Source organism: Echiichthys vipera (assembly GCF_963691815.1).
Source record: "Echiichthys vipera genome assembly, chromosome: 19".
Taxonomy (NCBI): Eukaryota; Metazoa; Chordata; class Actinopteri; order Perciformes; family Trachinidae; genus Echiichthys; species Echiichthys vipera.
The window spans coordinates 25,660,209-25,682,350 of NC_139844.1; the positions used below are offsets into that span (position 1 = coordinate 25,660,209).

The following is a 22,142-nucleotide window of genomic DNA, read 5'->3' on the forward strand; positions in this document are numbered from 1 at the left end:
TTATTTCTTTAAAAAATAACACACCCACGGGCGTGTCGGGGGTACAGCATGAAAGTAGCTTTTCCATAAACAAATAAATTTAGTCTGAATTAATATTTTTCTTTTTTTTGACGGGTTTGACAGTGACTTCCTGTCCTGTTCTGTTTCCATAGCAGCAGCCAATAGCGTTGGGCGTTGCTGGTTGCCAGGGTTGCCTGTTGTTGGGTGCAGCTACTGTAGGCTGGCACTGGGTGAAATGGAGTTAGCCAATCCTGCAGCTGCTTCTTTGTCCCAGCAGCTGAGTGAGCGGAGACGGGCAACAACCAGAGTCACTATAGGCCGAGCATTCACTCCATGGACTGAGAGAAAGGAGAGGAACGCCATTCAAACGCACGCCCACATGGCTACGCTGCTCCTTGATGCTAACATCACTTTCATCTGCACTTAGCTGGAACGGCTAACGCTAACGGCTAACGCTAACTGTCAGTCAAACTCCTCTAATCCTTGTTTTGATGCTGTGATTTTCTGGAGGGGACGGGTTCAAACAGGCTCAAACAGACTCCGGTCTCCTGGAGCTACTGGGCCGGGTCTGACCAACCTGGCAACCCCACTGCTGGACTTCTTTTTTGTTGTTGCGACGACGATCTTGAGACACTAGATGGAGCTGATCTGCTCGTTCTCCATGTTCAACCTTTAACTTAATAATAATGATCTGTTAAAGTTGTTGTGTTTATCAGTCCATGGAGTGAATGCTCGGCCTATAGTGACTCTGGTTGTTGCCCGTCTCCGCTCACTCAGCTGCTGGGACAAAGAAGCAGCTGCAGGATCGGCTAACTCCATTTCACCCAGTGCCAGCCTACAGTAGCTGCACCCAACAACAGACAACCCTGGCAACCAGCAACGCCCAACGCTATTGGCACACACACACACACACACACACACAAATGTAAGAAAGTAGCAACAAGCCTTTTGTTTTGTGTGTATTTAACTTTAACAGCTACGTAAAGATGACACTGGCAGCGCGGTCCTCTGCCCGCGGCGCTAAGCTGCAGACCACGCTGAGCAGCTGGACTCCTCTGAACCACCCTCCGTCCAACACCAAGGTCACGTCGACTCGTCCACGCTCTGACAGCACAGACACACACACACAAGGATTAACTGTCACAACACCGTTCTGATTTTGTGAGCGGTGGAAAAAGTAAAAGTAGCATCATCACAGTGTAAAATACAGCATCACAAGTCAGAATCCACATCCGCTGCAGCCAAGTCTTTAACCGGACTCAGAATCTCAAGTGTGGCCCATTTTTGATGACACAGGACTCATCTTTGTTCATCACTTAGGGCGCCCTCCCACTGTTCCTCCGTCCCGTGCCCCATGCTTTAGGGTCCTTGTCCCCCCCTCCAGGCCCGGTTGTACTCACACTACCTGGGCCTCGGCGAATGCTTCTTGCTGCCTATACGTCATCACGCCGTAACACGTCACACGCATTGATGACGTCATGGCGATGCGTGGCTTTGTTTCCAGATCTTTCCGTAGACCTCAGAGTTTTTGTGCGTCTTGTCGACTGTTTTTGAATCTTTTCATCGACCAAATCTGCAGTAAACACTCCACCTCCGCATCACACCAACGTGAACCTTTCACCGCCATTGTTTGAAATGTCCGCGCATGGTCCCTCCTTCTTTTTTCTACGTCCCAACAGGCGCACAGGAAATGACCTCAGAACCACCGTAGGCCTCGTGCTCGTACACGTGCGCACGCTCGTGCTCGTACACGTGCAAACGTGCTTTACTAAAGCCCACCTCTCCCAAACGGGCCGTGGACGTCAAACGGGCCGCTCCTAGGCGCGGTACGGTTGCACTCACACTGGTCAAAGGAACCAGACTTTAGCCGTGACACCTGTTTGGGCACGGTACGGATGGACAGTGGAAGTGCGCCCTGTATCCTGTCTGATACCCTCAGTCATTGTTATTCCTGACAGTGCCGTTTGGTGCGGTTACTGATCTTTTCCTCTTTTCTTCCTCAGGTGTTTGAAGAGAGGCGGACCCTTCTGGCAAAGTGGGTGAGTTCAAACGGCGATGGATCCCTGCTAGTCCGTAGAAACCACTTTATGCTCTGTGGAGACTCATGCGGTCCACGTGGAGGACTTCTGTGACGCTCTCCCGTGTCTCTGTCAGTTCGACAGGTGGTCGGACAGCCAGAGGAGGGCGGTGCTGCAGGACTTTGTGCTGAGCTGTTCGGTGGAGCAGCTGCGGTTCCTGAGCCTCAGCGTGAGCACACGGCTCCCCCTGCAGGCCGCAGACCCCACCTGCCTGCTGCCCAGAGCCCTCTGCCTCTACATCTTCTCCTTCCTGGACCCACGCAGCCTCTGTCGATGTGCCCAGGTAAGACACACACACACACACACACACACACACACACACACACACACACACACACACACACACACACACACACACACACACACACACACACACACACACACACACACACACACACACACACACACACACACACACACACACACACACACAGGCCACTTTATTAGGTACACCTGTCCACCTGCTCGTTAACGCAAATGTCTAATCAGCCAATCACACGGCAGCAGCTCATTCAGGCAGGGAGATGTGTGTGTGTGTGTGTGAGTGTGTGAGTGAGTGTGTGTGTATGGACATGGTGAAGAGGATGTGCTGCAGTTCAAACAGAGTCCTCCTCCTCTTCTTCCTCCCCCTCCTCCTCCTCTTGTCCTCTTCCTCCTCCTCTTCCTCTCCACCTCCTCTTTCTTCTCCTCCGCCCCCTCCCCCTCCTCCTCCCCCCTCATTAAGCAGAAGGTGTGCCTAATAAAGTGGCCGCTGAGCGTACGTAGCGTTGTAAACATGGATGACTCCACCGTGGGCAGGTGAGCTGGCACTGGAGGAGCATGGTGGAGCTGGACCAGCTGTGGATGCCAAAGTGCGTGAGGCTCGGCTGGTTCTTCTCTCCGGCCCCGTCGGAGCCGTGCGTCTGGAAGAGACGCTACATCCAGACGGTGCAGGAGCTGCGACTCTCCTCGCTCCAGGTCAGGACATCACATCAGAAAGAGCTCAGTCAGCAAATATGACTCAGCTCTCAAGTATCAAACACTACGAGGCAGGATCGACTTTAATGCTGTTACAGCGTTACATCATTTAAATGCAGTGATACAATATTAAAGGGGACACACAGGGTTCGTACGGGTGCCTGAAATCCCTCGAAATGCTTTAATGTCGTGTTTTCAAGGTTTGAAAAGTGCTTGAATTTTTGATTAAGTGTTTGAAAATTTACATTTCTGTCATGAACTGGAAAAACACGAAGAACTGGGACTCAAATGCACAGATACAGAGTCAGGTGTAACGAGTCTTTAATGAAACAATAAACTACATACAACAGTGTCCAGTGTAGGTGAGGTGTCCACCAACAGGGAGAACACAAGCGGGTGGCAGGCAGGCAGGGAACAGGATCACGGGTAACTAAGAGCGCACTCCCACTGTGCCTCCGTACCGTGCCCCAGCATGTTTCACAGCTAAAGTCTGGTTCCTTTGACCGGTGTGAGTGCAACCGTACCACGTCTAGCAGCGGCCCGGTTGCCGTCCACGGCCTGTTTGGGAGAGGTGGGCTTTAGTAAAGCACGTTTGCACATGTATGAGCACGAGCGTGCACACGTGTACGAGCACGAGGCCTACTCTGAGGTCATTTCCTGTGCGCCTGTTGGGACGTAGAAAAAAAAAGGAGGGACCATGCGCGGACATTTCAAACAATGGCGGTGAAAGGTTCACGTTGGTGTGATGCGGAGGTGGAGTGTTTACTGCAGATTTGGTCGATGAAAAGATTCAAAAACAGTCGACAAGACGCACAAAAACTCCGAGGTCTACGGAAAGATCTGGAAACAAAGCCACGCATCGCCATGACGTCATCAATGCGTGTGACGTGTTACGGCGTGATGACGTATAGGCAGCAAGAAGCATTCTCCGAGGCCCAGGTAGTGTGAGTACAAACGGGCCTGGAGGGGGGGACAAGGACCCTAAAGCACGGGGCACGGGACGGAGGCACAGTGGGAGGGCGCCCAGTATTTTTAAATTAATTTAGTCAATGTACTGTACTTACTCTGTAAAGTGTCCTGTGATAACTTTTGTTATGATTTGGCACAATAAATCAAATGGAATTTAATTAATAATAATAATAAAAAACGTAGAAAACCTTTCATAAACAGCCTCGTCCTCCTCCAGGCCGCCTCGTCCCAGCAGCAGTTTGCGGCGCCGCACGTCTCGGTCTTCAGCAGCCGACATGAAGATCCGTCAGAAGCGGCGTTCGTCGGTGAGGAGCGTCCGGCATCGAACCCCCGGCCGCGTAGAAGCACCTCCAGGACGGGACTCAGAGAGGAGAAGCCGCCAGCTGCACCGCCACCGTGGAGAGACTCGGACCGGCGTCCCAGAGACACGCTACGCTTCAACTACTTAGACAACCTGGACCCCGGTGGACGAGCCCCCACAGCGTAAGAGCGCAGGACAGTCCACTGTGGTACATCAGGTTTAATTACGCGGAACATTAAACACGGTTAAATACCCACATGTATGAGCTTCTGTGGGTGTTTCTGCAGAGGCACATGCATGCTGTTATGTTCCTTTATCTTTAATAAATGTGATAATATTAATTATTGTAAAGTTGTATTTAATAAGGGCAACACGGTGGTGTAGTGGTTAGCACTGTCGCCTCACAGCAAGAAGGTCACAGGTTCGCACCCCGGTCTCAGCCTTTCTGTGTGGAGTTTGCATGTTGTCCCCGTGTCTGCGTGGGTTTTCTCCGGGTTCTCCGGTTTCCTCCCACAGTCCAAAGACGTGCAGGTGTTCGGTTCATTGATGACTCTAAATCACCCGTAGGTGTGAATGGTTGTCTGTCTCTGTTCGTCTCTATGTGTCCTGTGATAGACTGGCGTCCTGTCCAGGGTGGACCCCGCCTCACGCCCGATGTCAGCTGGGATCGGCTCCAGCACCCCCGCGACCCCGACCCCGGGATAAGCGGTTGAAGATGAATGAATGAATGAATGGATTTAATAATTCTACATAAAGTGGATAAAAGTTAAAGTTAAACAGAATTCACTTTGTTCATGTTGTTTTTTCTCTTTTTTGTGAACTAATTACACATTACTACATCTTCTCTTCTTCATCCCCTCCTCTTCCTTCTCCTCCTCCTCCTTCTCTTCATCCCCCTTCCTCCTATTATTCCTCTTCCTCCTCCTCTTCCTCTCCTCTTCCTCCTCCTCTTCCTCTCCTCCTCCTCTTCCTGAAATAAACCCGTGTATGTGCAGATAATACTAATAGAAGTGACGCTCTGATGTTTCTCTGCAGCCCCGTGAGAAGCGGAGCCTCCGCCCGCCGCAGCGACACACGGGAGCCATCGGTGTCTGAGGCTCATTACAAACTACGCAAAGCCAAAGCGCTGGTAAAGCACACGCCGTTCATCACCACCGCCACCGCCAAACCCCGCTGTGACCGTGACTGAATCACCGGGGGGGGGGGGGGTAAACGTGGGGGGGTCTCTGGAGGCTGTGCAGCCGGCAGGCATCATCTATTATGGAGCGGCGTTTACACAGAAACAGCATGTTAATGATAAGCTGCCCCCTAACACTTAGCTGGGGGGGGGGGGGGGGGGCAGAGGGACAGGGGGGACACAGGGACGGGGATTAGGCTGATGATGGGGCGGGGTTGTGTGGGTGGGTGTGGGTACAGGGTGGGGGGGCAGGGTGAGCCAGAGGACACTGTGGTTTTTAATATTCAACATTTGGTTCTCTTCTTCCTCCTCCTCCAGATGTTCCTCAGCTCCAACTGCAGACGCCAACATCCTCCTCCTCCTCCTCACCATCTTCATCATCCTCCTCCTCCTCAGCATCATCTTCATCATCCTCCTCCTCCACCTCCTCACCACCATCATCTTCATCATCCTCCTCCTCTTCCTCCTCCTGAGACCCAGTCAGGACCCTCTTGGGCGCCTCACCATCACCCCCCCGTCACTATGGAGGACGCCAAAAGCTCGCTGCGCCTGGTTCAGTGGAATGCCGGCATCCGCCCGGGCCCGGTGAGGGCGGCGGTGCCCCGTCTGAGCGTGGAGGCGCTCAGGGCGGCCCGGCGCTCACACCGGAGCGCTCCCAGTAACCAATCCCAGCTCCACCACTCCTCCGGGCTCAGTGTGATGTAACGTTCAGGGCAAATTACAGCATTAAAACCGCTGAGTCTGCAAGAAAGTGCCGTCTGTGGCCCCATTAGAAGTGTTTCACGTCTTGGTACGCCCCCCCCCCACACACACACACACACACACACCCCAGTGGAGCCCACGTTTTGCTTCTGAAGCTTTTTTAAAGCAAAGCATTAAAGTTGATGATGTACTGCATCTAAAGAACACGCAGGGTGAAGGTGAAGGGGCTGGAAATGCTTCATTTGATCTGTTTTTCTTTACAAATAGCTAAAGAATGCTTTCATTTTTTATCTTTCTGGTGTTTAGAATATAAAACCATCAATGAAAGTTCTACTTTTCAATATTTACTGTATATATTTGTAGAAATGTGTAATCTACCACAGTTTTAAGGGGCTGGAGAAGCTTGAAAATGGAGCTTTAAAGTGCTTGAAAAGTGAATTTGACCTTGAAAAGTTGTACGAACCGTTCGTGTGCTTCACAAAACCAAACAAAAAAAGAGATTTGGTAAAAAATAAATAGTTTCAGGTGCGATTATAGTGCAGAAAATAGGGTAAATATTAAGGCTGACGTCGTGGATTCACGGGTTAATGTTTGTTAATATTATAATAATAATAAAAGCTCTGGAGAACCATGTTGTGCTCCATGATCACAGGGGGGGTGATGATGATTTTGTGATTTTACCCCAAAATAAAACGCATCTTCACGACTGACACAAGTATTTATTCAGCTTCATCTTCTCACCCACACGTTCTGCTCCATGAGTCGTCACATCACAGTCAAAATAAACACTTAGAGCAACGTACGACGCTCACGTTGGATTGTTACTCCAGGTAGGGAATGAGTCCTAACCCCAAGTGAAGGAGTTCAAGGACCTCGGGATCTTGTTCACGAGTGAGGGGACGATGGAGCGTGAGTTTGGCCGGAGAACCGGAGCAGCGGGGGCGGAGCTGCAGTCGCTCTACCGCACCGTTGTGACGAAAAGAGAGCTGAGGAAGACAAAGCTCTGGATCTACCGGTCAGTCCTGGTTCCTACCCTCACCTGTGGTCATGAAAGCTGGGTCAGGACCCAAAGAACCAGGTCCAGGTCCAAGCGTGTGAAATGTGTTTCCTCAGGAGGGGGTCTGGAGTCTCCCTTAGAGAGAGGGGGAGAAGTTCAGCATCCGTGAGGAACTCGGAGTAGAGCCGCTGCTCCTTTGTGTTGAAAGGAGCCAGTTGAGGTGGTTCAGGATCATCTGGTAAGGATGAACCCTGGGCGCCTCCCTAGGGAGGTGTTCCAGGCACGTCCAGCTGGGAGGAGGCCTCGGGGAAGACCCAGGACCAGGTGGAGAGATTAGATCTCCACACTGGCCTGGGAACGCCTCAGGATCCCCCAGTTAGAGCTGGTTAATGTGGCCCGGGAAAGGGAAGTTTGGGGTCCCCTGCTGGAGCTGCTGCTCCTGAGACCTGATCCAGGATCAGAGGCTGAAGATGAGATGAGGTTAGTTTGACACTGAGGATGAACAGTAATCAGGAACATCCACGTGGGGACGTTAGAGGAAGTAGAAAAGCTGGAATCAGTGACGATCATCATCCTGACGAAAGGCAAACAGGCGTGTTTGGGAGTGTTTAGCTGCAGCGACCGATCTAAGGCCGGTTCTTGAGTCAGGTTTGGTGAATTCTCCGGCTGTGACACGATTTGTGAGTTTGGTGCAAAGAAAAGAGTCAAATGTGATTTTGAAACAACATCAAAGTTCATATTTGTGACTCCTCTGGGAATCGAACCGGAGGACCTTCCAAAGAACGAGACACAAAGTGAAACACGCGTTCAGTTAAAAGCACACATCATTTATTCAGATTTCAGGTTTTTTTTGGCCTTTTTCTTTCTTTTTTAATAGAAATGCATTTTTCTGTTTAATACAAAAGCCACAAAGGAAGTCACTTAAAACACGCGGCCGTCGTTCAGAGCGCCGCCGCACACTTAAATAAAACATTTGGTGCGTTGGTTTGATTTCCTGCTTCTTTATCGCAGCCTCTCTCAGATGAAACCTTGATCTTCACAGTGGATTTGTTTCAACAGTCGCACGAGATCGGACACGAACACAACAGCGGGCGCTAAAAACAGAAGACACCGCGACAAACCCATCGATGCCTCGTCTGCGTCCCAGATTCAGCCGCTCACTGCCGCACAAACGTCTTCATGTTGTCTGATTTCATACGGCCGTTAACGCCGTTCTTCGTAGATTAGGTGAAAAGTGTCCGTGTGATATGAACGAGAACCTTTAAAACGTTCACTTTCCACAGCAGAGAAAAGATTTGGCGTCAAAGAAACGGCGTCGGACTAAAAGCCGCACACTGATTGAGAGGATTCTTGCGTCGTCCGCGCTCCGACAGCCGTTGGTGTGATGATTTCTGATTTTGCGAAGTAGCAGGTACGTGTTGCGCGGGGGTTCGGTAGCTCGGAGGGAATGACTACGCAAATACACACGAGTATTAACATGGAGTCTCTTTAAATAATGTAAACATATACATCTTATCTGAGGTCAGAGCATCGATCCTCTTCATTTCGGTTTGTATAAAAAAAAAAAGAACACAGGACAAACGTTACTGGAGCATCGTCCGGATGTTCTTCGGAGTGGACTCGTCGTTCAGGTGCTTCGTGGTGAATCTGAGGAGAGAAGGGACATCACAGCGTCGGTCAGTGGGGCGGAACAAGACCAAGGCACCCGTCAGGACCAGGGGCCTCATTTATGAAGCTCACTGCGCACAAAAACCTCGCGTAGACGGAAGAGATGTGCGGTGAAAGGTGCGGTGGCAAACGTTGGTGTTCATAGGGAATAGATTTGCGGAGAAGCATGCGTGTTCCTACGCCAACTATCACCCCTGAGTAAAGCTCCCGCAAAGTTTTTCTGACTCTGGAATCAGCGAAACTCGATGGAAATGCCATGAAATGCAGCTGAGTCAGCAGAAAACACACACATTAACTATGAAATAAATGTATTTCACTGTTTAAAGCCTGGCTGTAGCTGTGGATAGGCTGCACTGATGTAGGACGATACCAGGGGTGGGCAATCTCCGTCCTGGAGAGCCGCTGTCCTGCATGTTTTAGGTTTCTCCCTACCCTAACACACCTGAGTCTGACACACCTGAGTCTGACACACCTGAGTCTGACACACCTGGGTCTGACACACCTGAGTCTAACACACCTGAGTCTGACACACCTGAGTCTGACACACCTGAGTCTGACACACCTGAGTCTAACACACACCTGAGTCTGACACACCTGAGTCTAACAATCATCAAACTGTGATGAGCATCAGCTGCTTGATAACGAGCGGAGCATTAGACTCCGGTATGTTAGAGTCAGGTGTGTCAGACTCAGGTGTGTCAGACTCAGGTGTGTCAGACTCAGGTGTGTCAGACTCAGGTGTGTCAGACTCAGGTGTGTCAGACTCAGGTGTGTTAGACTCAGGTGTGTCAGACTCAGCTGTGTCAGACTCAGGTGTGTTAGACTCAGGTGTGTTAGAGTCAGGTGTGTTAGACTCAGGTGTGTCAGACTCAGGTGTGTCAGACTCAGGTGTGTCAGACTCAGGTGTGTCCGACTCAGGTGTGTCCGACTCAGGTGTGTCAGACTCAGGTGTGTCAGACTCAGGTGTGTCAGACTCAGGTGTGTTAGAGCAGAGGCTGAGCCATAAACCATTTTGACAAGATACATTGAATATTAACCAAATGAAAACTATTAAAATGGATTTATAGCGTTTTGGAAAAGAGCTCCTCACGTGTACGTAACTGAGTGAGGCGTGAGCAGAGTGATCCAGGTGAACACGTGAGGGAAGTTAGTTCTCCATCAGTCAGTCTAATGAACTCATTCAGCACGGTTCAGTCTAAATATAACTACTATTTACTAAAAAGGGTTTTCTTACCCGTGACTCGGACATTATGGAGGATAACGTTAAAAAAAAGAAGCTTTAGCAATTTAAAACCCTCCTGCAGAGACTGTGTGTGTGTGTGTGTGTGTGTGTGTGTGTGTGTGTGTGTGTGTGTGTGTGTGTGTGTGTGCGTGTGCGCGTGTGTGCGTGTGTGCGTGCGTGTGTGCGTGTGTGTGCGTGTGTGTGTGTGTGTGTATGAAGCGTGTGCATCAGACGCCCGTGTTCGTCCTGTGAGGAGATGAGACCCGTGTAGACTCAACAATCCCCCCTTTTCTAGGTTTCCTGCGTACTGAGCCTCTAACGAACGCCTCACACACCAACACAGAGCTGCTGCTGCTGCTGCTGCTGCTGCAGCGTGAACCTACTTGAGGGCATTGAGGAGGCCTTCTACGTTGTCCGCGGGCTGGTCCTTCAGCACCTTTATGCAGCCTTTCATCTGAGAAGAAATGAACAGAGCCGAGTCATGAGACGCGCCACGGCCCGCTGCGATGCTCTCACGCAGCTTAAATCACGTACAGACGTGCGTGTGTGTGTGTGTGTGTGTGAGTGCCTTACGTCTATCTTGGAGGACTTGTTGAAGGCGCCGTTGGGGTGGACGTGGTCATACAGGATGATGACGCCGACCATGACCCTCATGCAAAACAGGAGCGTGTCCTCGCTGCTGAAACGACTCGAGTATTCCCTAAACACACAGAGAGGGAGAGGGAGAGGGAGAGGGAGAGTGAGAGGAAGAGGGAGAGGGAGAGGGAGAGGGAGAGGGAGAGGAAGAGGAAGAGGGAGAGGAAGAGAGAGGAAGAGGGAGAGGAAGAGGAAGAGGGAGAGGGAGAGGGAGAGGAAGAGGAAGAGGAAGAGAGAGGAAGAGGGAGAGGAAGAGGGAGAGGGAGAGGGAGAGGGAGAGGAAGAGGGAGAGGAAGAGGAAGAGGGAGAGGGAGAGGAAGAAGGAGAGGAAGAGGAAGAGGGAGAGGGAGAGGAAGAGGAAGAGGGAGAGGGAGAGGAAGAGGGAGAGGGAGAGGGAGAGGAAGAAGGAGAGGAAGAGGAAGAGGGAAAGAGGGAGAGGAAGAGGAAGAGGGAGAGGAAGAGGGAGAGGGAGAGGAAGAGGGAGAGGAAGAGTTCACTAAGAAGAAACTTCAGAAGATGAGAGCTACGGTTTTATTTTCAACACAACTCACAACACTGTGCCACGAGACCGTGACCTGACGTGGCTAACAGTGATTAGCTCGGGGCAGCACGGTGAAGGCATTCAAAGGTCTTTTTTAACCACTAATGCTGCTGAAAATAACAGCAAACCTCTGCAGCAGCATGAGAAGAGTCCCTACACACACAACAAAGCACCAATGGGCTCCTTCCACTGTAATGGACTTTACTATGAGAGGAGCTGGTACAGGGGCCAGTAGGCCTTAATAAACTCTGGCTTCACTAACTACGCTGCTGCTGCTTTGTCTCAAGGTGTTTTGAGATTCTAGGACTGAACTTGTCAAACTTTAGGTCTAATTACACGTCACTGTCGTGTCATTTCCTGTCTCCTTTGAAAGAGATGAAGGTCAAATCATTCAACAGCTGCTGTATCAAAACCATTCTGCATCAAAGGATGTGACGCGTGTCTGCGAGAATACACGAACAACAGGTGCTGCGTTCTTCCTGTCAAAACTCCCAAACAAGGTTCAATCTGCTAAAGACCTTTGACTGTGTGTGTGTGTGTGTGTGTGTGTGTGTGTGTGTGTGTGTGTGTGTGTGTGTGTGTGTGTGTGTGTGTGTGTGTGTGTGTGTGTGTGTGTGACTCACGGTGTCTCCAGCATGACTTTACAGACGCTGGTCATGGTGCTGAGACAGTCCGTCGTGTTCTCCAGTGGAAGCGTCTTGTTCTGCACAGTGAGAGGTTACGGATTCTGACGCTTATTTAAAAAGTTAAAAAACAAAACAAACATGATTCTGTGGTTTCTGACACAAAACAGGAAGTAAGAAAAGAACCTGGAAATCATTTGAAAAGTTATTTTTGGAGTTTCTCATAACACATCAGTTGTGTTAGAGCCTCAGCTGTAAATGCTCATTCCCTGACGTTATGAGGTGTGACCGTTCTCTGCTGTGTGTGTGGTCGGCTGCGTTCACTCTCACCTCTGTCACAAAGTTTGTGGTGGCCGTGCTGAGCGTCTTCAGCATGGGCGTGGCTTCGGCGTAGAACAGAGACATCCTGTTGGCCATCTCGTTGTTGACTTCACTCTCGATGTCCAACTGTAGGTTCAGGAACATCACAGACAAACAAGAGACGACTGTAGGAAGGGTTCATGTCTTAACAACTCTCCCTCGTGTATTTTCAATGCTCCAGTACCGCAAATGGGATCAGTTTGGCCCTTTTCTGAACTATTATGTGACATTAAACAGTGAACACGGCCCCGTTTAGACTAAAACAATCCAGAAAGGAAGCACAAAAGTGGCGTTGCGTTCTCTCTTTGTATTCCGCGTTCAGACGAGCGTCTTTGGGGGGGAAATCTGCGTGCACACGGTGACGCAAAAGTGTGTAAATTGGATGTAGTGTGTACGTCAGGTGTGTAGGTGGAGCTGTGAAGCGCTGCCTAACAACAGCACCCAGAGCTGGTGCATGCTGGGAAACGTCCTTCTCCTTCTCTCCCTAACAGCGGAGAAGCAGGACGCCGTACAGCGTGACAGGGATCTGCAGCACGGTCTGCAGCCTCCCACCGCCTCGGCTCCACCCAGGACACTTGAACGTCCCACTGATGGAAACAGTCCCACATGTTTGTTGTTGTTTACCTGAACTCTGCACACGGATGTTACGGAAACACGTACGCCACGTGAGCCAGCGTGAGCAGATCACAGCTCACTTTAGTGTTTTTACCTTTACACGCAAACACAACGCCGGAGCAGACAGAGCTCACTTTAGTGTTTTTACCTTTACACGCAAACACAACGCCGGAGCAGATCACAGCTCACTTTAGTGTTTTTACCTTTACACGCAAACACAACGCTGGAGCAGATCAGAGCTCACTTTAGTGTTTTTACCTTTACACGCAAACACAACGCTGGAGCAGATCAGAGCTCACTTTAGTGTTTTTACCTTTACACGCAAACACAACACTGGAGCAGATCAGAGCTCACTTTAGTGTTTTTACCTTTACACGCAAACACAACGCCGGAGCAGATCAGAGCTCACTTTAGTGTTTTTACCTTTACACGCAAACACAACGCTGGAGCAGATCAGAGCTCACTTTAGTGTTTTTACCTTTACACGCAAACACAACGCTGGAGCAGATCAGAGCTCACTTTAGTGTTTTTACCTTTACACGCAAACACAACGCTGGAGCAGATCAGAGCTCACTTTAGTGTTTTTACCTTTACACGCAAACACAACGCTGGAGCAGATCAGAGCTTTAGTGTTTTTACCTTTACACGCAAACACAACGCTGGAGCGGATCAGAGCTCACTTTAGTGTTTTTACCTTTACACGCAAACACAACGCTGGAGCAGATCAGAGCTCACTTTAGTGTTTTTACCTTTACACGCAAACACAACGCTGACCTTTTTAACAGTTACACTCCATTTAAGCCTTTGAAACCCTGTCGCCGTTTAAACCAAAGACACATCTGATAAGATATTTTGTCCCTTTCACCTGCGAGCGTTGTCGTGTGAACAGGGTCTAAGACTGTTTCCTCTTTAGACAGAGAAAGCCGTGCAGATAGTAAATACAGAAATATGAAGTGAGGTACAAACATGTGGTTTTCAGCTAAATGAGCCAAACTCACGTTCATGTTGTTGATGCGGTTCCGACTGATGGTTCTTCTGTAGTAGCTGAAGTCATTCTGGATGGCAGGGATTCTCATCTGCAGGAAAACAAGAGTAAATAACATTTATCATTCATTTATCAAGTGTTCTACCGTGTGTAACTTCGGCTGAATGAAGCTTTGAATATCATCAGCCTAAAAAAAAGGTTTTAATCCTCAAACAAATGCTCAATTTGAATAAAGTGATTCATTGTATTACAGAGAAATACATTAGATATTAGAGTTTGTCCTTTTCTTTAAATTTTTTTTTAATAAACGTTCTTTAATTTAACTTTCGTCAAGTTTCGTCAACATAAATGCACGTCGGCAGCAAAATAATCCAATCAGGGCATAAAATAACGATATAAAAATTATGCCTTTAGGCTCAAAGCAACATTAAATAGCGCTCAAGAGATTATAAATAGATGTAGATGGATTTTTTACAGCGATACAGTTTTTTCCCCATCAGCCGATGACGGATACGGCGATTTTCTTGAGCCGATATTTTGAGTTGATTCTACTTTTGCTCCTCAATTTACATCATAAAAATGACGAAATGATGATGATAAATGTTACGAGTCTCAATAAAAAAAAATAAAAAAAAGAACATTTATTGAACTTAAAAAAGGCGTCACCAGCAACTCAGAGCTGCCTGTGGACGCCCGTCTGTGAATAATGACGGGACAAAACTATCGGTGAGCGCAGCAGCAACACGCGTCGGCCGATATGATAAACCTAAATCAGTACCGGAGTTACTAGAAATGCTTGTATCACAAATTCGGAAACATTCCTACACAGCCACCAATAGAATCTAATTCTACAAACAATATCATACTAATAATATTAGTGGAGCCTGATGATTATTGACGTCCACGGCCCGTTTGGGAGAGGTGGGCTTTAGTAAAGCACGTTTGCACATGAACGAGCACGAGCGTGTGCACGTGTACGAGCGCGAGGCCTACGGCGGTTCTGAGGTCATTTCCTGTGCGCCTGTTGGGACGTAGAAAAAAGAAGGAGGGACCATGCGCGGACATTTCAAACAATGGCGGTGAAAGGTTCACGTTGGTGTGATGCGGAGGTGGAGTGTTTACTGCAGATTTGGTCGATGAAAAGATTCAAAAACAGTCGACAAGACGCACAAAAACTCTGAGGTCTACGGAAAGATCTGGAAACAAAGCCACGCATCGCCATGACGTCATCAATGCGTGTGACGTGTTACGGCGTGATGACGTATAGGCAGCAAGAAGCATTCTCCGAGGCCCAGGTAGTGTGAGTACAAACGGGCCTGGAGGGGGGGACAAGGACCCTAAAGCACGGGGCACGGGACGGACGGACAGTGTGAATGCTCCCTAAAACAACTATCTGCTCCAGCCCCGGAGGACGAGAGACTGAGTTGATGAGCCGACCTTGAGCTCATCAAAGCGTAGAGTGAAGTGGAGGATCTCAGCGAACTGTTTGGCCAGCGCCTGCTCCCTCTCCAGGTGCTGAGTAGGCGTGAAGGGCGGACACGTCAGGCACTCCAACAAACTCTGCAGCGCCTCCTCTGCAGACACAGACAAAGAGGAAGTTAAATGCTCTGGCCACCGCAAAACCAAAGCAGATGAGAGGCGTTTTCTTCTACACGGTGACCAAACCTAGTCTGAGAGAGAAACTGTAGAACTTCTTGAGTTTGATGACCAGCGGGCAGACGGAGTTCCAGGCTCGCTCCTGCAGCATGAAGTCGCTGGGGTTTTGAATCGCCTGGAAAGATAAAATAAAAACACAAAAATCAGGGGAACACATCAGAAAACATCCGTATTAAGGGGCACAACCTTCTTCAATATCACGCTCCACAAATATCATTGAATGCTTTAAAGGAGCAAAAGGCAAAGTGTGCCGTTAGCCACACCTCCCTCTGCAAGACATTCAAAGTATGTGTGTGTGTGTGTGTGTGTGTGTGTGTGTGTGTGTGCAAAACATCCCCATTTTGTAGAACAAGTGGAGTGACCAAGTAAGTCATTTAATGTTATAATGCCGCAAGAAAGACGACAAGTCAAGTTTATGCCGTTTGTGCGTAAATGACTCTTTATGCCACTAATTTAGTTTGTAACCATTAGCATCAAACGGTATCTGTTCGCTGCTAATAGCGTTAGCAGGAAGTTTAGTAAGTCATTGATAATGTGTGTTCTGCTGATTTATATAAAAATATAAATGCTGCCTCTGCCGGGACTCACTGGCTGTAATGTTTTAGAGGGAGGGGAAAAGGGCTCCGAGAGGATCCAGGAGGCGATGCTTCACATGAACGCGTGAACATGAGGCTGGGGATCAACACAGAGCGCGGGTGCGTGACGTCGTCCTATACTCCAGTTGAAATGACACCTCTCGTTCTTCACGCAGCGATTTTTAAAATTCCTTCAGTCTAGAAATAACGCATTTCTGCTTATTGCTCCTTTAAGATTTAACCAGTTTGTTCTACTATTCACTTATGAAAAGACATTTAAAGTAAGTGTGTGTGTGTGTGTGTGTGTGTGTGTGTGTGTGTGTGTGTGTGTGTGTGTGTGTGTGTGTGTGTGTGTGTGTGTGTGTGTGTGCGTGCGCTCCTTACATCTCTGATCTCCTGGCCGGCTCCTTTGTACGCCTGCAGCCCGGTCAGGATGTTCTCAGAGTCCTGGAGGACTGAGTTCACCTGGTTCCACACCTCACGCTCTCCTTCTGTCGGCTGTGCATCTAACACACAAAGCACACACACATACAAGACCACACACACACGCGCACACACACACACACACACACACACGAACACGCACACGCACACGCACACACCCCAGGACACTAGTTAGCTAAGCCGCTGCAGTCATGTCGATACAAACACATTTCAAACTCATCATTTTCACCTTTTCACATCAAGAGACAGCAAGTGATTCGTCGTTTTAGCAGATTTAAAACATTTTTTCTACATTTTACTGTGAAACGAACTTGATGTGAAAGGGCTTTGATAAAATAAGTGTTTTTAATCAGGATGGGGGAATGTGTGTGATGCAGAGCGAGGAGAACATAAACATTCAGCAAAATGAAACTGTGTCAAAGCTAAAAGCAGATGAGAAGAGCAGCCCTAAATTTAGAGCATCAGTGACATTAAACTCTGTCTCAGGTCTGTTTTGCATTTCAAACACCCTCCGCTCGCATCACTTCCTCTTTGCTGAGTAAACAAAGCCCGAGGTTGGCGGATTTGTGCGAGCGGCTGAAAAGCCACTGTGGAGGCGTGTTGTGTTCCTTTTTCTCTGGAGGAGGTTTTAGAAAAAGGCCAAAGCAGATTTATTGTGTGTTACAAAGGAACTGATTTGTCTGTTTGTGTGAACATCAGGAAGCAGAGTAATGATTTCATATTTTATGTTTCTGCAGTGCTGGAATGTGGAGGAAGGATTGTGCAGAAAGAGACTCAAGGCTAAATAATAATGTGTTAGTTAGCAATTACATTATGTCACATACGCATGTGTCGTAGGGCGCGCTCACACTGTCCATCCGTACCGTGCCCAAACAGGTTTCACTGGTAAAGTCTAGTTCCTTTGACCAGTGTACCGCGTCTAGGCGAGGTACGGTTGCCGTCCACGGCCCGCTTAGGAGAGGTGGGCTTTTGTAAAGTATGGTTGCACATGTACGAGCACGAGCGTGCGCACGTGTACGAGCACGAGGCCTACGGCGGTTCTAAGGTAATTTCCTGTGCCCCTGTTGGGACATAGAAAAAAGAAGGAGGGACCATGCACACACATTTCAAACAATGGCGGTGAAAGGTTCACGTTGGTGTGATGCGGAGGTGGAGTGTTTACTGCAGATTTGGTCGATGAAAAGATTCAAAAACAGTCGACAAGACGCACAAAAACTCTGAGGTCTACGTAAAGATCTGGAAACAAAGCCACGCATCGCCATGACGTCATCAATGCGTGTGACGTGTTACGGCGTGATGACGTATAGGCAGCAAGAAGCATTCTCCGAGGCCCGGGTAGTGTGAGTACAAACGGGCCTGGAGGGGGGGACAAGGACCCTAATGCACGGGGCACGGTGCGGAGGAACAGTGGGAGGGCGCCCTTAAGTGCACATACAGGGACGTGCATGCATGTAAGTTAGTAAAAGCAGACAGGAAGAGGTCAAGGGTCAGCTCCATTCTTCTTTTTCGAGGTGGCGCGGCGTGAATGGATTTCAAAAGCATGTGAAAATCAATCATGAATTATAATAAATGCAAAGGAGGAAGGATGACAATAGTTGAATAGGATGACCCCTGACCCGTCAGAGCAGCTTCAGGAGGTGAAAGGGAAAATGAGTTAGGGATGAAGAGGGAGGGGGGGGGGGGGGGGGGTGGCAGGACAGGTGTAAGCTGTGCTCACTTTCAAAGTCAAGGAAAAAGTTTGGCGCCTGTTCGAGCTCTGTGCAAGTGAGCACTTTTAACAGATTCCCCATTTGGTGTTTCTGCAAGAGAGAGAAGAGAAAGAGAGAAAGAGAGAAAGGAAGAAAAGCACGTGATGTTAAAAAGTCATAATAAAGTTATTGGAGAGGCGGCGGATCAGAGCTGGAAGAGCAGGAGGTCATGACCGAGAGGGGGGGGGGGAGGAAAAGAGAGGAGCAGAGGTGGACGTCTTCGGGGCTTCGGCGTTGAAAGACCTGCTGACAAAAGGAAACACATCTCTTCACCCATCCATCTTTCCTCCCTTTGTTCCACTCCTCGGCCAGACTTACTTTCAAAGTCCAGGAAAAAGTGCGGATAGTTCTCTATTTCCCTTGTTAGGACTTTTAGCAGGTTACCCATCCCAGCAAACCTGATGGTCAGAGTACAGCACACATCACAAACACATGAATACAGAGATTTACACACAAGAAACATTCAATGAGCAGACGAGTGTGTACGTGATATAACAGAGACATTCACCTGCGTACGACCAACAGAGGTCGTTTCTACTTGTTCTGACTGAACCCTCACTATCCCAGCCCACTTTGGTGCAGCTCATCCTCTGACTAAGTTCACACATTTGGTGTTTTACTCTCAGATCAGTGGGTTTGGTGATTTTAGGGGTGGGGGGGATGGTGAAGGGGAAACGGGGACATCACCAGCCAAAGTCCTTGTAAAGCAATGACAAAAGTTAGCCTCCTGAGTCCGTCCTGATCTCTGAGCTCCGTCGTGTTTCACTCTCAGATCAGTCTGGTGACGTTTGAGCAGTTTGAACCAATCAGCGTTGGTTTCTTTGGTGGGTTGAAGTGAAACAGAAGAGACTGTTGAGTGTGAACAACATGGAGGCTTCCACGGATGAGATGAGCAGCTATGGAGCGAGCCGCTCACTAACTCTTTGTTCTCTGGATCCTTCTGTTGAATATGGACCGGGCTCCTGAAATTGGGCCTTTGATCCGTGAATTCACGTTAAACACAAAGGGAAAATCTCCTTTACCCACATGTTGTTTCCTTTCTGAGCTTTGCCTCCACGCTGTTAGCACGTCACACGCTTCACTCATCTGATTGGTTGGTTTGGCCCGTATGTTGGTGACAGACAGGTGGTTTATCCAATCAGAAACCAGGAAGCAAAAGCATCCAACTGTCACCAACTTATTCACTGGCGTCTCAAGTTCTTGGGCTTCATCGTCGTCCATGATTGGTACTTGAATCATTGTAAAGCACAGAGGAAGAAGAGTAGGACACGGTTCTCATTTCAGCCACAAAGCTGCTGCACCAGCCACGTATTTAGAAATAGGTGTTTAATTGATGACTCTTAAATCACCCGTAGGTGTGAATGGTTGTCTGTCTCTGTTCGTCTCTATGTGTCCTGTGATAGACTGGCGTCCTGTCCAGGGTGGACCCCGCCTCACGCCCGATGTCAGCTGGGATCGGCTCCAGCCCCCTGCGACCCCGACAGGGACAAGAGGTTGAAGATGAATGAATGAATTAATGTAAATGACAGTCGATGCTTTCACTTACAGTTTGTGCTGCGGTTTAGATGCAAACAAACACTTGTTTGGTCAATAAATGGTCAGAAATATTGCCATTAAAGTTCCCAGATGGCTCGTTTTGTCTGAACAATAGTTCAACACTCAAAGATATTCGGTTTACACCACAGAAGACAACCCTCCCCAGCAAATACTCACATTTTGGAGGGTGAAAACACTTAAAAAACGATATAAAACAATTAATTAATACAATTTTGTGGTTTAAAATCGTTTAAACTTTTCTGATTTCACACAAAATAAACCGAAAGAGATACAAAACAGGACATTTTGTGTGTGTTTATAAGCACACACTGCAAGAATTCAGTAAAAAACGACTTAAAACGTCACACTGAGCATGTGTGTGCATGTGTGTGTTGTTACGTGTGTGTGTCCCGGTCCGTAGAGAGGCTGAGAAAGCAGAAATTCCTCCCACCTTCGTTGGACAGAACTCCTGAGGTTCTGACCCGATTCCTCTGCTCTTTTGGATTCAAGCTTTTCTAAAAACATGCCCAAACACGGGGATGGAGTCCTAAATGGCAGTTATACTCCATAAAGGTTTTACTGGACGCACAGGGGCCGTAGGTAGGTAGCAATTTGCAGGGAGAAGTCTACCTCCTCAGCCGGGGAGCGTGGTCACAGCGCTGTAATCCCAGCACGGCCTCAGTTTACAGGAGCATGATATGAGGCTGTGATTGCAGTAAAACGTCACAGCACATCATGGGGATGCTAATGGGAATACTAAAACCTCGCTGCTGGGTTCAAAAGATTCAAACAGATGTTGAGTGAGAAACAGAAAGGTCATTTGAAGAAAAGAAAACGCACATGCACTAAAAAAACGGGCACTTTCACAGCTTTAGTTGGGTAAACGCGGTTAACGGTCACTTTGTCAAAAGCACCAAACATTGTAAACAAACGTCAAGGTCAGAACTGTTGCTCGTCTATTGGACGGGATAGAGCAAAGCTTGCCGACACTTCCTGGTCTCTAAAATAATGGCGCAACATCGAATGAATGCGTTCTGGGGTTTTCTGGTTTTGGCGTCAGTGAGTGAAGGAGAAGCAGGGTCCTGACGAGAGAGAGATTATGATGCTTGTTACACAGACGACAGGTGATGAATGCTCACAATAAGTTAGGGATGCTATCATCCATTAAATCATTTACAAGTCTAGGTCTGTGACAATAACAAAGTTTGCTGGGCGATAAATTGTCCAAGAAATTATTGCGAGAAGTGATAATTTTGCTTTTCATCACAACGGTGCGGTAGAGCGACTGCAGCTCCGCCCCCGCTGCTCCGATTCTCCGGCCAAACTCACGCCCCATCGTCCCCTCACTCGTGAACAAGATCCAGAGGTACTTGAACTCCTTCACTTGGGGTCATGTAGAATTTTATTCACCACTTTGAATTGTTTAAATAGTAACTTATTCATGGTAAACTATGAGTGTATTCAACAAACACTCTCACTCTCTCTACCTTACGTAACGTGCACGCACACCCCCACCCCTGTCAGGTTTCCACACCAAACAGGATTAATCGATGGAATAATCCGTAGAATACACGATTACAAAAACATTTGACAGCTGCAGCCTTAGTTCGATTGTTCACGCCACCCCAAACCAAACAGACGCTGCAGGGTTCTGTTAAAACGGTCCAAATACCTTTAGTCTTTAAGGGCACACTCACACTGTCCTTCTGGCCGGGGCCAAAACCGGTTTTTCAGCTAAAGCCTAGTACCTTTAAGCAGTGTGAGTGCACCCGCTCCGCGCACAACTGCGGCCAGCGTGCCGTCCACGGCCCGCTTGAAAGAGGTGGGCTTTAGCGGAGCCGTTTGCACGTGTACGAGCACGAGCGTGCGCACGTGTACGAGCATGAGCACGAGCCCTACGGCAGTAGCGGTATGTCCGCCTGTTCGGACATGTGAATAGAAGGACGGACCATGCGCGGACATTTAACAACAACAACAATGGCGGTGAAAGGTTCACGTTGGTGTGATGCGGAGGTGGAGTGTTTACTGCAGATTTGGTCGATGAAAATATTCAAAAACAGTCGACAAGACAAAACTCCGAGGTCTACGGAAAGATTTGTAAACAAAGCCACACAGACGCGATCAATGCGTGTGACGTGTTACAGCGTGATGGCGTATGGACAGCAAGAAGCATTGGCCAAGGCCCTGGCAGTGTGAGTACAAACGGGGCTGGGGCGCGGGGGGAGAGGGAGGGGGGACAAGTACCCTAAAGTCCGGGTCGCGGTACGGAAGGACAGTGTGAGTGCGCCCTAAAAAGATCTGTCATTGAGAGTCGGCCCATCAAAGACAAAGTCTCAGATTCATACGGTACAA

The 22,142-nt window shown here is 48.7% G+C and overlaps 2 protein-coding genes across 3 annotated transcripts in view; one reads left to right on the forward strand and one right to left on the reverse strand.

The window, feature by feature from the left end:
• Positions 1-986: 986 nt before the first annotated feature.
• On the forward strand, positions 987-6,187 carry fbxo16 (F-box protein 16; the record flags this gene model as incomplete). Its single annotated transcript, XM_083933955.1, has 8 exons — positions 987-1,082; positions 2,004-2,039; positions 2,155-2,361; positions 2,877-3,035; positions 4,222-4,487; positions 5,341-5,434; positions 5,801-5,851; positions 5,957-6,187. 8 exons carry the CDS (start codon positions 987-989, stop codon positions 6,185-6,187), a joined length of 1,140 nt encoding a protein of 379 aa, XP_083790081.1.
• A 1,817-nt stretch (positions 6,188-8,004) lies between these two features.
• Positions 8,005-22,142, reverse strand: part of fam49a (family with sequence similarity 49 member A) — a 42,202-nt gene continuing 28,064 nt past the window's right edge. The window contains exons 3-12 of one of the 2 annotated variants that reach the window (XM_083934410.1): positions 18,573-18,652; positions 16,447-16,568; positions 15,497-15,602; positions 15,269-15,405; positions 13,845-13,922; positions 12,202-12,318; positions 11,872-11,951; positions 10,645-10,771; positions 10,455-10,525; positions 8,005-8,828 (exon numbers count right to left, since the gene is read on the reverse strand). In XM_083934410.1, the coding sequence (XP_083790536.1) occupies positions 8,765-8,828; positions 10,455-10,525; positions 10,645-10,771; positions 11,872-11,951; positions 12,202-12,318; positions 13,845-13,922; positions 15,269-15,405; positions 15,497-15,602; positions 16,447-16,568; positions 18,573-18,642 (972 nt within the window). In that variant the 5' untranslated portion in view covers positions 18,643-18,652 and the 3' untranslated portion in view covers positions 8,005-8,764. Of the gene's footprint in view, positions 8,829-10,454; positions 10,526-10,644; positions 10,772-11,871; positions 11,952-12,201; positions 12,319-13,844; positions 13,923-15,268; positions 15,406-15,496; positions 15,603-16,446; positions 16,569-18,223; positions 18,306-18,572; positions 18,653-22,142 lie in introns of both variants that reach the window. The other variant, XM_083934409.1, reaches the window with a different exon arrangement.